General features: G+C 52.7%; 1 protein-coding gene across 1 annotated transcript; it reads right to left on the minus strand.

Annotated features, from left to right (window-relative positions):
- Positions 1-4815: 4815 nt before the first annotated feature.
- Positions 4816-12374, minus strand: RHOU (ras homolog family member U). The gene is made up of 3 exons (XM_056344404.1): positions 11737-12374; positions 10915-10973; positions 4816-7859 (listed from the first exon to the last, which is right to left on the minus strand). Exons 1-3 carry the CDS (start codon positions 12062-12064, stop codon positions 7404-7406), a joined length of 843 nt encoding a protein of 280 aa, XP_056200379.1. The 5' UTR covers positions 12065-12374; the 3' UTR covers positions 4816-7403.
- Between the last annotated feature and the right edge of the window lie 2300 nt (positions 12375-14674).

Genomic DNA, 14674 nt, shown 5'->3' on the forward strand with positions numbered 1-14674 from the left:
AAGAAAGAAAAACAAATACTTCTTTACGCAGTGGGTGTGGGACCTCTGGGGCTGGTGCATGCATCGGTGAGGGAGAAGGCAAATTCATGAATAAGAGCTCCATGCAGATACTGAAAAGACCAGGCAGGGATGTACCCACCAATGCCAGCCTTGTACAACTACAGGCCGGAGTCAGATGCTAGAAAACTGATTAATTTAAACTTTAAAGACCTGAGGTTTCACATTACTTTGCATTTTTCTGCTTGAATCCCTGCGTATCTTCTCGGGTGTCAGTGGCCCAGGTTTTGACATCCTTCTGGGTTGCCCAGCCTAGACAAACATACGTGCTGCCGAAACTGTTTCCAGGAACACCTTCCTCTCCTTGCAATCTCTTATCTCCCAGAGGAGATTGTCAGAGGGTACTTCAAAGCCCTTTGAAAATGGCCAGGGCTCTGCCTGTAGCCCAGCAGAAGCCAACAGCGGCCGCACCGGCAGGCGTTCAGTGCCGCCTTATCAGCACCGCAACAAGGAGCAGCAGGAGAGCCTTCACCCCCTTGCTATCGCCACCCCATCTTCTGTCTTGGCTCCGCGATACGCTGGCCGTCTTCCCTCCGGATTCACCCAGCTTGGTTGTGGTAGATTACAAAAATGAGGGGAAAGAAAAAGGAGTGGTTTTGCTCAGCCCTGAGGAACGGGGAAGCCCGAAGCCTGCTGAGCTTGTAATTAAAATGTGGAAAGGCCATGACAGAGCTCAAAAGATGGAAGAATGGGACATAGGGAGCAGAAAAATGCTGAGCACCAGGCTTTGGGCAATGCGCCGTTTTGAATTAAAAATAAATGAGAAAATTGCCTATAGAGAGGGGAACGCGGGGGGAAAGGCAGCTGTGGAAAAAGAGAATGACTGGGGGGGGGGGGGGGGCTATTGTTTGAGCACTGTCCTCACCTCAGATAAATCTTGTTTGGCATTCCTCCACTGAGAGACCACAAGGTGCAGTGAGGCAGAGGAAAGCGGTGCAGCTGTTCCACGTGTTATCACCCCCGCTGAACCACGGAAGACCAAGTGCCTGCCAGGACAAAAGACAGGACTCCGCGCATGCAGTTCTCACTCCATCAGCAACTTGAAAATGGAAACGCAAAACATAAAAGCCACATTTCCGCCTGGAACTTGTTTTCTGCCGCTGTTAACAAGTAGCATCACCACAGGGGCTGGCATTAGGGACACAGGTGAGGTCCCACCGTGACAGGGAAAGTAGCAGCTGTCTGAACAAGGGCCTGCTTTATCCTATGTCTTATTTATCTCATCCATATTAACTCCATCAGGCCACTGCTGCTAAAATTACTATCCCAGAGAAGGATTTTAAAGAGATGTTTGGAGTTAACCAAATCAATTGTGGACCAGGAGTCAGAAAAATCAGCTAGGTACACAGGGAGATGGGTGACGACAACACACTTTTTAGAAAGGGTGAGCAAAATAATTTGCAAGAGGTGTTGGGCTGGGATTGCATAAGCCAAGTGATTAAGCCTGTCCTCTGATGAACGATAACCAAAGGACTCCTACACGACTGTGAGGCAGACACCGAAACTAGCTCCCTTGGGTAATGAATGGTTATGCACAGAAATGGCAGGCTAAAATATACAGGGGGCTTGAAGGAGGTGGGCTGGACCCAGGGGACCATCAAGATGAGCAAGACTTTGAGCAGCAGTAGAGGATCAATATTCGCCCCTCCCAGTGAAGCTGGGGGTAAAAGCCATGCAGAGGCAATGTCATTGCAAGCACACCTGCAACTCCAAAAGCTTAACAGGGATCCCTGCTCGAGCCTTTGTCAGGCTAGATAAAGCTTTACAGGTCTGCAACTCTGCTGACCTTGGTGAAATGATCCCTCTTTTGCTTCCAAATAATAAGATCAGGATCCAACATAAATGTAAAGACCTAAAGAGCAACAGACACCTGGGGACACTCTTGCACCCACCACTAGTGTCTGAATCGGTGTCTGCTGCAGGTCTCCTCGCTCTGTGCCGAAGAGCTGGAGGAGCTCCTCAGGAGGTTGCTGCAGTCCCCTGCAGATCAGCAGGGCTGCTCCTCAGGCTTCCACTAGACACATTTCCCTTGCCGAATTAAAAAAACAACTGGCCTGAATTAAAAAAGCTGGGGCTTTATGCTTTTTTTCATACACATCAGATTTATCCATCCCATTAAAAGACTGGGAGGGGAAATAAATCAGGAACGCTGAAGAATACTCCGCGTCAAATGGTAAAATTCATTGAATTACACAACTGCCTGTTCCCCAGGTTATACCGTAGAGGACTGCACTGAATGGGTAACAAACAACTCTCATCACATTACATCTTACCACTGGCTGCCAGCAATGTGGGAAGCTCCAGTTTCAGAAGGTCCTACTGGATCTTGGGGCCCCGCTGTTGGCCTGAAACCCACCCTGCTTTCAAAAACATCACATACGTTAGGACAGTAGTGCTGGTTGATGCCAAAAGTCCACATCATCCCACGTCCTGCCCCTAGCCAGCACAGATGCTTGGGGAGAGAGTACAAGAACGGAGCAAACGCTGTGATATTTCCCTATAGTGTGCAGTGATCCTTCCCCCAGCTTCCAGCTATCTGCAGCTTTGACTCCCTAAAGGCTGTATTTTGGTATTTAACAGCCCTCCTTGGGACTGTTCTTTTCCCCACAGCTTTCGCTGACTTTTCATCTGCTTATGCCCAAAGCAGGTAAAAGGAGTTTCTATCACTCCCCATTGCCCAAGAGTCCCTTTGCCAGTTCTTCTGAGACTTATTATGTCTCACTCTTTCCTGACGAGTTGGTTTTCCCGTCTCCCCACCTTGCCATATGCCAGGGCAACACTAAAGGCAGGAGCTGACAGAGGTCTCTTCTGCACAAACCTCCGAGCACGTCGATTACCTACTAGAGCTCAGAAAGGTTGCTCAATTGTAAGGGCACTCACATGCTTCAGTGAGGTTCAGTGTTTAAGCATAATACATATGACAATATTAGGTCAGCTGCACGTGGTTGTGCAAAAGGGCCATCTCCTGCAGCAGCCTTGCCCTTTCTGTGGTCAGTAACTGATGTCTAGCAAGAAAATAAAAAGCAAAGTAAGAGTGTGAAGTTTCCTTAGAGACACCCTTTCTCAAAACTGCTGCGTCTGTCAATGTCTCAGCTCCAGTCAACCCTCAGAGGTATGTCCAATGCACAAAATACAGGGGGATAAATGGTAAAGTTCAATGAAATAAAGAAAAAAGATCAATTTTTCCCAGAGTACTTTAATTTGATATGAAAGAAAACAAAATCCTCTCTTGGGAACTCCCATCCATCACAAAGCAGCAGTGATTTCAGCATTCCTGGAAAACCTTACGTACAGCAGAGCTTACTTCAGTACGCTCTTATCAGCCTCAGCTGCCAGCCCATCCAGTGTCTGAAGCAGGGCAGCCGAAGGAGCCTTTTGATCATAGCAGCGCACACATCCACAAAGTTACCCTGGCATAAAGATGACCTGAACGGCCTTAGCCCTCTCCAGATGTCGGGATGTGTAGGACAGCAGCCCGCCTCAGTAGAAAAGCAACACCCCACAAGTAGCAGAAGGACTTTTTTGCTGGGATTTGGCAATGGCAGACTCTGGGCTCTCACCTAGTGCAGCCCCTTTTCCTGCAAAGTCGGTGGGCGAAGGTGGGGTGACTCAGTCTCCAGCGAGCGCACCCAGAGCTCCCGCTGCCCAGTGCACAGACCCAGTGGAAGCGATTTTTCAAAGGCATCAGCGATGGCCATGCTGATTCACCCCGGCACTGCCCAGAACGGAGCCCGCGGGCAGCTCGGGCACATGGGCAATGCTGCTGTGCCACAGGCACGCCTAGGGGAGCAAGCCTCCCCCCAGTCCCCAGTGTGTTGGTTAACAAAGCAGAAGAGAAGCCAAGATCTTGCTTCAGTGAGGAATCGACCAAGGGGGAAAAGGAACAGACATCAGTCTCCTTCCTCTGCTTCGTGCAGGCAGCATGCATTTCAATGGTTCAAAATGCATCGGCCGTACGACTTGGGAGACAGGTGGCACAGGAGGGCATCCCAGTATGCCACCCCAGTGTGCCTGCTCCTCTCGCGTCCCAGAAAAACAAATGCAATGGTGACAGTTTACAAACCTTGGTCCAGAGCAAAGCTCCTTCTCTGGAGCGGTTTCATAGCAGGACCACTGGCTCTGCACGGATGCCCAGGCATCTCGATGCTCCCCATTCAGCGCCACTCCCCCAGGGCTACCATCATGGCACCAAAGGGCAGAAGGCCCCCGTGCCATGGCCACCCATGGGCTGCCCTGGGCACAAACAACTTCAAGCCTCGCATGCCTGGGCCCTAGCATGAGGGACAGGATCCAGAGAGCGGGTGACAAGACCCTTGGTGCCAAGAGGGAAACATTCCAAAAAGGTCCTCTGGCTCCCCAGGGCATGTGTGGCACAACGTGTGGCAGGTGAAACGCCACCAGTCTCAGTGTCCCCCCGGCTGTCCCCTGCCAGGCTGTGCTTCTCTGCTGCTCGCCCCGCTTTTGGGGGCCAGGCACAACCAGCCTGCCCACACCTTGCAGGGCCACAGCAAGAGGCTGCCATGCTGCCAGGGAGGCAGAACCCCCCCATCCCACCTTTCCCATCCAGACCAGCCCCCTGGGCATGGGGCAATGCAGAGTAAAGTCTGTATTTTTTAACGCAAGGTCTTCTGCTGGGGCACGGGGAGCGCAGCCCCGGGCTGGTGGTGCGGCTGCCTCCTCCATGCTGGGTATCAGCACGGTGCACAGCCAGGGACTGCCCTCCAGCCTCCCCGAGCAGGCAGCAGAGGCAGACACATACACAGGTCAGAATTTATTTCCAAATACCTCATTTATATCATTCTCACATGAAATATTTCTTTCAGAATATAGCCTACACTTAGAAAACAGAAGAGAGGTTATTGTTTTTGTTTTTTTTTATAAGGCACATCAGATTATAGACTACATAGAGCCATCTCCCCCTCACTTGCGCTCATAAAATACTGGTGATTTTAAAAGTAATATTTCTAAAACCTAGACCCTGTGTAGCCCCGTGTAGAGCAGTATTCGTAAAGTTATTAGACCTCAGTTTACACACACCTAGTAAAGGGCTATAACAAGTTGTATATACATCACATTTTCAGAAACAGTCACAGCTGGCTACATTTAAAAGTAATGCTACCCCAGACTATGAAACAGGCTGCTTATAAAATATAACCTACTGCTTCCCGTACGGCGTGATGCAAAGCGATATGACCTTGCAGAAGAAATTTTGTTATTTTTGCAAATGGAAGCTGCACAGATTCAAGCCTGTCTCCTCCCCAAACCCACATTTTTGATTGACTGAGACCATTTTACAGAGAAGCAAAGCACCCAGGAGAAATGTGGCTTTATGTTTTTCTCTGAGATGATGGTATGACTGCATATCTGAAATCGTGTCAAAGCATTCGAGAAAGAAATATAAAGGCTCAGATGTTAACTTCACAACCAGTAAACATTAAACCATTACCAACCAGATGCAATCAAGTTAAATGCATCCAGCTTCTGTGCTATGGAAACTGTTTTTCCAGGCTGTTCCAGTGCAGAAGCCAACACATTTTTACTGAATTATGCCCTAGGTAAAGGTTTCCATCCCATTTTTGAGTTTTCAATGATGGAACATTACCCATTCTGCACTCCTTTTGCTGCAGAGGAGGAAAAAATACTGCTTGTGGAGCCTATGCCAATACAGCCCAGAATCCATTTACATAGTGTCATTTTCTTTTATGGGCCAGGAGGTAAACTGTGGTCAGCTTTATCAACTCAAATGGCTTCCACAGTTCTTTCTATCAGGCATTGATTCATTTCTGATGAAAAAAAGGTTCCGAAATTTCTGTCACTGCAGTTTAGTTTAAGACTACGAAAAAGGTCACTTCAAGGCTATGGCCAAAGGGGCAAAAAATAAAATATAATCCGATCTTGAAATATCTAGAGAGAAAAAAAAAAAAGTAGTCAGGGCCATAAAAAGGCAGACAGACAGACAGCACAAACTAAATATCCTCTGCAGAATAAGTTAAAATACTGATTCTTGCAGAAAGTCATGTTATCCCTCCAGTCTCTGGAATTCGCCAGGCCTGGGACTAGGCTTAGTTTAGTAGGAACCAGATTTAGTCAGAGAACAGGTCACACTCAGGTCTGCACTATGTTCATCACTCAGCTACATTTTAGGCACATTTCAGTTTATCTGTTGGACTGATCTGGGGGGAAAAAAATTATCAGGTAATTTTCTGGGGTGGACTCAGCCAATTTCACAACTACGAGCTTGGAGAAGATTTAACCACAAGTGACTGTTGCCTTTGGAAAGGAAACATTAACTCGGTTGAAAACAGCATTGTGAAGAGGACACAGCAGCCTCAGTTTCTAGAGTCCGGTTTGTTATAAATCTTGATCTGCCTGATTTGTTATTTGTTTAGCAGCCTTAAAAGGTAAGGAGGGGCATCCTGAAATTCTTGGCTGTAGACTTAAACCCAGATGTGGTTTATATGCTGCTGCAGGGGTATTTGTTACATCTCTGTAAAAAAATTAAAAATTAAAAAAAAAATAATCCTCCAACACAACAGCATGTACATTCCTTTCAGCTGAAACAGATGAACTGTCGTCATGTCTGCAAAAATACAGAGGAAATCGCCACTGCTCGAGGTAGCGAGGTAAAACTCGGTCGTGTTCTCAGGCTTCCACTCGGCTTCCTGGGAAGGGCAGGGGAAGGAGGACAGAAAGGACTTTCACGAAGTCAGGAGGTGACAAACGAGATGTCAGCTCCATAAGGGATTAGGTTCCCTCACCACATGCTGAAGGTATATTAATGACCTTTCCAGCCATGGCATTTGCGTATAGTTTACACCTCTTGCATACCCTTTTTAAAGCGATCCCTAAGAGCAACGGCTTGGGAAGACACAGAGGAGAGAGCAGGAGTGGGTTTTTAAAGCTACAAATGTCAGTTAGGAGGCACAGTGTTATTTTTCCCTTTGATCGTCCATGTTCAGAGCTCTACGTCTCCACCGCTGCTCATGTGTTCCTCCTGTGAAGCCCTGGCAACAAAGGCCTCTGGTGTGCCCCTCCCTGTCACATACACCTTGCAACGCAAGAAGCTGAATCCTTTGGACAAATCCTTCCAGCCTCACAGACATGTGGTGCTTTTCTTCCTTAACAAGAGGTTTTAGTCACGGAACTGGATGCCAAACCTGATTTATAGCAATTATTTAACTAAGAATCCTTCCGCCACCCTCGAAAGGGCAACCGAGATATCCAGTAGCAACATATACACATACATACAGATCTACACTATACACTCGGGACGACACAGAATGAGATTTCAGCTAATATAGCCTCTATTTGATTTCCTCAGAGCAGCACTCAGGTCCTTGCAACCCCTATACAAAACAGCAGTATTTTTTCCACCAGGATTTGGAGAGGTTTTTCATCTTATCTGGAGTCCTACACTTGGATTTCTTTGGTTGCTGCTGGGTATCTGAGTACTGAATACCAGCCACGATGGCCGCATCAAAGACCTCCTTGAGGTTTTTCTGAGTCAAAGCAGAGCACTCGATGTAGGACGCAGCTTTTATTTCCTCGGCACAGAGCTTCGCAGCCTCCTCCGAGACCGGCTTTTCTTTGCACTTGTCCAGCTCGATGAGAACTTTGACATCCTCCCGGAGGTCCGACTGCGTCCCAACCAGGATAATGGGAGCCTTGGGGCAGTGGCATCGGATTTCGGGAACCCACTTCTCACTCACGTTCTGGAAGGACGAGGGGCTCACCACGCTGAAGCACAGCAAGAAGATGTCCGTATTGGTGTAGCACAGAGGCCTGAGCTTGTCGAATTCATCCTGCACAGAACGAAACCACGTTAGCACCCCACGGAAGAGCACATCGGCCCTGGAGGACTGGTATGCTCCCAGCTCCAGCCTGCCACTGACCTTTGGAGAAGCTGAGGATCACCATCTCATGAAGCACCTCAACACAAGCACCCAGACCACCCAACCAGATGTGTTATGAGCAGAAGTTGCCCATACCCAGCCTGAGGTCTCAGGGCTGCTAGCCAGCGGGCACCCTGCCACTGTCAAGCACACAGGGCAAAGGTGGTGGCTTTCCTCAGTAGCTGATGGTTTTCTGACTAACACCACAGCTTGTTTCGAGTGCCTAAATATTTCCTTCGCTCTTTATACACAGGCCTTCTGCTCTATTTCAGCAAAGGAGCGATGCTGCGGGAAGCAGGTTACGGCACATGAGCAACGAAGCCAAAAATCAAAGTGTGGGAGGGAGAAAGTACTTTCTACAGGTCCACCTCATCCAGGGGTGAGTCAGTGAGCTGCTCCGATGAGGAGCAGCTGCGTACCTCAAAGCTGCTCTGTGAACACCCCTACCTCCAGATAGGGCAAGAGCGAAGCAGACAAGAAGCAGCAACCTCACCTTTCCCGGAATCCCTGACTACTTAACAACATCCTACAGGAACTGGGAATAATTTCCCTGCCATTGTGCCCAGGGATTTAAATCTGATGGCAGCAATAATGACTCACAATGTGCAGGCTTAACATGCCAATGGCACAGAGTGAGAGCTTTACCTTCCCCTCCCACCCATGCCACATCAAACAAACTGCAAACAGCCCTCCCAGTGCTACCTCTTACCCCCCCCCTCCTCCTTTTAGTGCACACTCCAGCAAAGCAAGGCTCTTTTGCAGCTTCAGGAACTAGCCACAAGAAAGCCAAACACCTCATGGTAACAAAGGCGTGCTGATCCTCAGCAAAGAATGCAGCAAGAAGCAAGGGTTAACTCCAGGCAGGCTGCTTTTATGCTGACAGCAGGATAAAAGCAGAGTAACACTAGCAGCCTGAACAGGTAGGATTTGCCTCAGCGGCAGTGACATTTTAATTAAAACGGACCGTGTTCTGAAAGTGCAAAGAACACACACAGCTGAAAACATCTCTCTGGTACCAGCAGTTTACTGCTGAATTGCAAGTTCCACGTTAATTTTCCAGATGTGAAATTTTGCTTTAAAGCCTCTGGAGGCCCAGGATATGCAGTTTAAAGCCCCCTGGAAGCCTCAGAAGTCTTGTTCTGCTCAAATGCATTTCTTCCAGCAGTATCTCCAAGAGAGACAGCGATTTATAAAACACGAGTCAAGAAAGCAAGCTTCATTAGCTCTCTTGATTCTCAGATTAAGCCTCAGAGGAAGCCAGGCTCTCACCGCGTGGCTCAAGAGAAACCCCGCATTTACTGAGAGATGCTGCTCTGAAGGACAGGGCCGTTCACAGAAAGGCACCTTGCCATGTAATTGCCTCTTCTTGCTAAGTGAGAAACCTCAAAAGGGCTCGATTCAATGGGTTTGAAAGCCAAACCCAGATCTTAAGGGTTTCTGCCGAGATGAAACAGTGCCCTTTATATCCCAAGTACCCTCCTGCAGTTTCAACGATAGGTGCGTGACCTGCAGGGACTCTGCACCTCTTTGGGCTAGTGATGCTGAAATACAACTTCCCTCTGCCTGGCATGCTTTTTTAGCTGCAGATTTCAGCAGCCATCTCACAGCAGCAGTTTTACCAAAGCATCCAGCTAGGTATCTTTTTATTCAGGATGACTTCTGTCAGTTTAGATAACCCCTTCATTTTTAAGGCAGCGACACTACCACCCATTCCAGCTGCACTCCAGCAGCCAGAGCAAACATCTTAACCGTTAGTGGCAGCGAAGGTAAGAGGTGACTTGCCCATCCCTCCCCTGCAGCTCGCAGCAGCGTTTCCACAGGCGCTGCCTATCCACAGGCTGTCACCCGATGGCAATTCCACCTGCCACGCTCTGCATATGAATGCGCACAGCCAAGGCTGTTGCGGTGCAACCTGGCCTCTTCAGCAGGGCACAAAATCATGGGAAAATTCTGGCTGTTTCACCTCGTATTGTTACCCACAGAAGGCCGCTTGAAGGATTTTAGCTTCGTTTTTTAGGGCACACAGGAGCCCTACACTGCTGTCTAGGGTTGCACAGCCCTTCAAACCCCTTTCCTAAGTAGGGCGCCCAGCTACAACTCATCTAAATAGGTTTGTATGTTAAGGCTACTGAGATTTTTCAGCGTGGTTTTGCTGAAGGCGTGGACCCAGATCCACAAAGCTGAGCAGGAACCGAACTCCCAGTGCCTTCAAATGCCAGCAAGGTAACAAAATACTTTTAGCTGCTTTTGGCTATCCAGACTCAACCTCAACCCCTGGCAAGCAGCGCTGCATGCTGCTCAGGGTGGTAGAAGCCAGGGGCTTGCAGAAAATATAAGGCGGTAAGAAATGTGCTTTTTTTATGTACCAGGCAAACTAGGAGCTGAGAGGCATCTGCCACCCTCAACGCTTCAGGACTTAAGATTACTGCAAACCTCGACTTTGGGGCGGCAGCACTTTTTAAGGGGGTGGGAACGGCAAATACGAAGCGTTCACAGGCAACTCCCAATAGGACTTTTTTCTCCCTCAAGCTTCTGCCCCTTTCAAAAACACGGTCTCTGTCTCCCGACACCTACAGCTGTGGATGCTTTGCATGAGTACATCCCAAACACTGTAATTCTTAAGCCCGCAGTTCTTTAGCAAAAATAAAGACAGTGACATCCACTCAAAGAGAAAACCAGGTGGCCCTTGAATCCCCAATATGTTCAGCCCTTCTAGTCGGGCTCAGGGAAACAGCAGCTTGAGCCAGCAGAGCAGCAGCCCGTGCCCAGCCCCTACACAGAACATCCCCCACCCTTCCACAGACAGCGGGCAAAGCAGCGGGTTAAGTAGCAGTGAAAATTATAGCAGTTTAATAAGATGATCAAACACTGGGAATCCTTTCAAATCCATGAAGTCATTAGCAGGACTACTTTGCCGAACAACTTCTCCCCTCCCGCTGTCACTTAAATAAGTGGCTTCACTGACCTGACCAGCTGTGTCGCAGAGCTGAAGTCTCACCGGCTTGCCATCGACAGACACGACAGCTTTGGAGGGAAAGGAGGAGGGAGGGGGAAAAAGCGTGGTGAGACCAACTTTACACGTTTTCCATTAAAAAAAAAAAAAAGACAGAAAAAAAAAAAGGAAATAAGATTTTCTATCCCTCAGTTCTCTTATCGTCTTCCCTTCAATTAGTTTAGAGTTCACAGCTTAACAGCGCTGGCGGGGAACCCACCGCTAACACTCGGGCACACACAAGCCCCCGCGGCCCCTCCGACCCGCAGCGACGGGGCGGGCAGCGACCGCGCTCACACCCCCGGCCGGCAGCGGGGGGGGCAGCCAAGGCGGCCGGCTCCCACTCCAGCCGCCAGGGCCCCAGACCGTCATCCCCCCGGCCGCCTCCAGCACGGCCGGGACACAAAAAGCCCCCGCCGAACCCCGGCGAAACGCCAGCACCTCCCGCTCCGCGCCGGTGAGGCAAGGCGAGGGCTGAAGGTTCCCTTTCGGGCGGCGCCCTGCCGGCCCGGAGCCGCGCGCTTTACACCGGGGCGCGCACGGTTAAAGCTCGGCGTTGGTTGCCCGGCCGGGCGCGGCACCAGCCGCCAGCCTGCCTCCGTTACACGGGAGATCGGCCGGTGCCGCCGGCTGCCGTCGGAGCCGAGCCAGCCCCGGTGCCGCCCGACCCGGGTTCTGCCCCACGCAGACACAGGACGCGGTAACGGCCCCGGGGAGCAGCACCGGCGGGACGCGCCGCTCCCCGCGGCGGCGGCACCCCCTCCCGCCGCCCCGGTCCCCGCCGCCGGCCCTTACCGGAGAAGTTGTCGAAGGCGGTGGGGATGTACTCGGTGGGGTACCCGTTGGTGGTGTAGCTCACCACCAGGCTGGTCTTCCCCACGGCGCCGTCCCCCACCAGCACGCACTTGATGCTGCGCCGCGGCTCGCTCCCCGCTCCGGCCCCGGCTCCGGCCCCCGCCGCAGCCCCGGCCCCCGCCGCCCGGCAGCGGCCGCCCAGCGCCGCCCCCAGCGCCGCCGCCGCCCGGCCGCTGCGCACCCTGCGCGGGGGCACCGGCGGCACCTCGCAACCGCCCGGCACCGGCTTGCTGATGTAGCCCGCCTCGCCCTCCTGCTGCGGCGGCATCCGCGCGGCCACGCAGAGCCCCGCCGGCCGGGGGGCGGTGCGCGGCCCGGGGCCGCCGGCCGGGGAGCGGCGGGGCGCGGCGGCGGCGGCGGGCGGGCGGTGCGGGGACCCGGCGGGCCGGCAGGCGCGGCGCGACCGCCGCGAAGCCAGCCCCGGCGCCGCTGACTCTTCCCGGGCGCGGGTGGCGGCGGCTCCCGGAGCGGGCGGCGGCGGGATCCCGGCTGCGCTGCGCTCGCCTCGCCCCGCGCTACCGAGTCCCGACCGCCGGCCCCGCGCCTCCGCGTGACATAGCGCCGCGCGGGGAGGAGCCGGCACGGCCCGGCCCGGCCCGGCCCGGCACGGCCCGGCACGGCACGGCAGGCGGCGCCACAGCGCTCCCACCGCCCGCCCCGACGGCCGCGGGCAGGCGGGCAGGGGGCGCGCCGCCGCCGCCGCGCGGGCGCGCCCCTCATTGGCCAGCTCGCCCCGCCGCGCAGTGCGGCGACGAGCCGCGGCTCGCCATTGGCTGGCGCGGCGGGGGCGCACCGCCCGCCCTGTCGGGGCCCCGCCCCCCGGCAGCGGCGCTTTCCCGGCCGGGCCCGCCGCCCGCCTCGGCACCGGGGAGCCGGGGGTCACCGGCGCGGGAGCGCGCAGCCGTGGCGACGGGTCGTGTTTGCCGTGGAAGCGGCGGGCGCACCTGCAGGCCCAGGGGGGGAGGGGCGGGGGGCTAACTGGGCCACGTGCCCTGGGAGAGGGAGGATAACGTTTTTAGCGCCGTGGGAAGTTTTGCCGTTGAGCACAGACAACGAGGGGCTGCTGAACAGTTTGGCTCTGCCCTAACGGGGATCATTATTAAGACGTTTCTTCCGGTGAGCTTGGCAGCACCGCACTGACACCGGCGGTGCCACCCGGAGAATCTGGGATACAGGTGTCCGTATCCTCGTTTTGCAGACAGCAAGTGCAGGTGCCCTCAACAACTTGCCCAGATCAGTGCTGCCGAGCCTGTGGTGGAGTCGGGATTTCAGTTCACCATTTTCAGCACCTCTGAGTCCCTAGCGCTCTTTTCCCGTTTCCCTCCCTGAAATGGAAACCCACACGATGCAGCTGGTTTCGTGCACGCTGCAGCTGCCCCTGGTGCCCCGGCTGCCTGGCCCACGCTCACTGGAGGAGCTGGAAATGTCAGGCCTATGGGGCTGTCATCTTCCTGCCTCTACGAACCCTGGAGCCGCGTGGTCTGAGCACCAGAGGCCCTGCCAGGGCTTGTGCCTCACGGAAATCAGCACTTGGTACAGCTGATCTTGCTTTCCTACGTGCCCTGGCCTCTTCCATAGGAACAGCTGCCGTGGCTCTCCATGGGGCCGTGACACACCTGCACTTAGACAAGATGTTGGGCACCCCAAAGCAGGGCCAGAGCCAGGGCAGCTGGCGAGACCCCAGGTGGGATGCCCTGTGCATGCAGCTGACGTGGGGTGGGGGCGAAAGAAACAGCCCCCTGGACCCCTGCCCCAGGGCGGCAGCACTCTTCCAGTCCCTGCAAGGAGCACAGCCAGGCAGGGACGGAGCACAGGAGCCAGCAGAGCACAGGGGCTCAGTGGTGACCCTCGTGCTCAAGACCCACAGGGGCCAGTGACCCTTCCGTGGGACTCCCTCGTTCTGCAGAATTTATGGGAATAAATGAACAAAGCCAGTGCTGTATGGAGTGAGCGCCAGAGAGAGACATTACAGGGCACCCAGCTACAACCAAGACGCATTTCCCCATCAGGTGCTTTCACATATTAATCTCCCTGTGCTGAAGCCTGAGAAGAGGAGATCACCCAGGCAGCTGAGCTTTGCCAGGATCCACTGCCAGAAGGACTGGAGTGGGAGCCTGCCTGTGCTCAGGCATGTACTGCAATAACAGAAATGGCTTAATACGTACCTTTGGTTATTTTGGTGCAAGTCCTCATGGGGATGCCTAGGTTAGAACAAAAGTGTTCTATTTTAATTTAGTGTAATTATAGGCTGTCTACCTAGAAAAGCTGAATTGCTTTAACAATACTGTTACAACTGTCCCCACAGTATGGATGCAGTTGTGCCAGGATAATGCTAATATGTTTAATTTTTGTCAGGAAAGGGAAAAACATCATGTGTGTAGGGGCAGGCTCGCTTTATAAAACAGCTGTGGCTGTTTGAAAGGTTACCACCATGGTAACCTGTTGCCACACTGGTTCCTGGAGTTGCTCCCTCCATAGCAGAGCCCTAAAGCCTATGTGCTTCACAGCCACCTGGCTGCAAAGTCACAGCGTTTGATCCAGTATTAGGCAGCTTCAGCCCAGCAGACGTGTCTCTGAAAGGGCTGAGAAGCCTTTGTGAGGCTGCTCTACTGTAATGGTTGAGGGGCCTCAGAGCTCCCTGTAGTGTGGTAACATCTTGAGCAGCGATGCTTTTTCAACAGTGAACAGTAGGAGTGATACAGATGACAAATCACACACCTGATCAAAATCAGGTACTGATCCCTGTACCAAAAATTGTTCTAGGTCCTTCTTTTCCTTCAATTGAGCCAAGAAGAAAACAGATAAATTGCAGAGACATGTGTCCCTTCTTCTGAATGAAAAACAGATCACTTCAGTGAAACTGGGAAGGTAGTCAGGA

Source organism: Falco biarmicus, chromosome 6, assembly GCF_023638135.1.
Source record: "Falco biarmicus isolate bFalBia1 chromosome 6, bFalBia1.pri, whole genome shotgun sequence".
NCBI classification, from domain to species: Eukaryota; Metazoa; Chordata; class Aves; order Falconiformes; family Falconidae; genus Falco; species Falco biarmicus.

What these genes read in the sequence shown, in the direction of transcription:
- RHOU (XM_056344404.1), bottom strand. Translation starts at nt 12,064, where the DNA reads ATGCCGCCGCAGCAGGAGGGCGAGGCGGGCTACATCAGCAAGCCGGTG. An exon ending in CGCCTTCGACAACTTCTCCG is followed by an intron (nt 10,974 to 11,736) that starts GTAAGGGCCGGC and finishes TTCCCTCCAAAG; the next exon opens with CTGTCGTGTCTGTCGATGGC. An exon ending in TCTGCGACACAGCTGGTCAG is followed by an intron (nt 7,860 to 10,914) that starts GTCAGTGAAGCC and finishes CGTTCTGTGCAG; the next exon opens with GATGAATTCGACAAGCTCAG.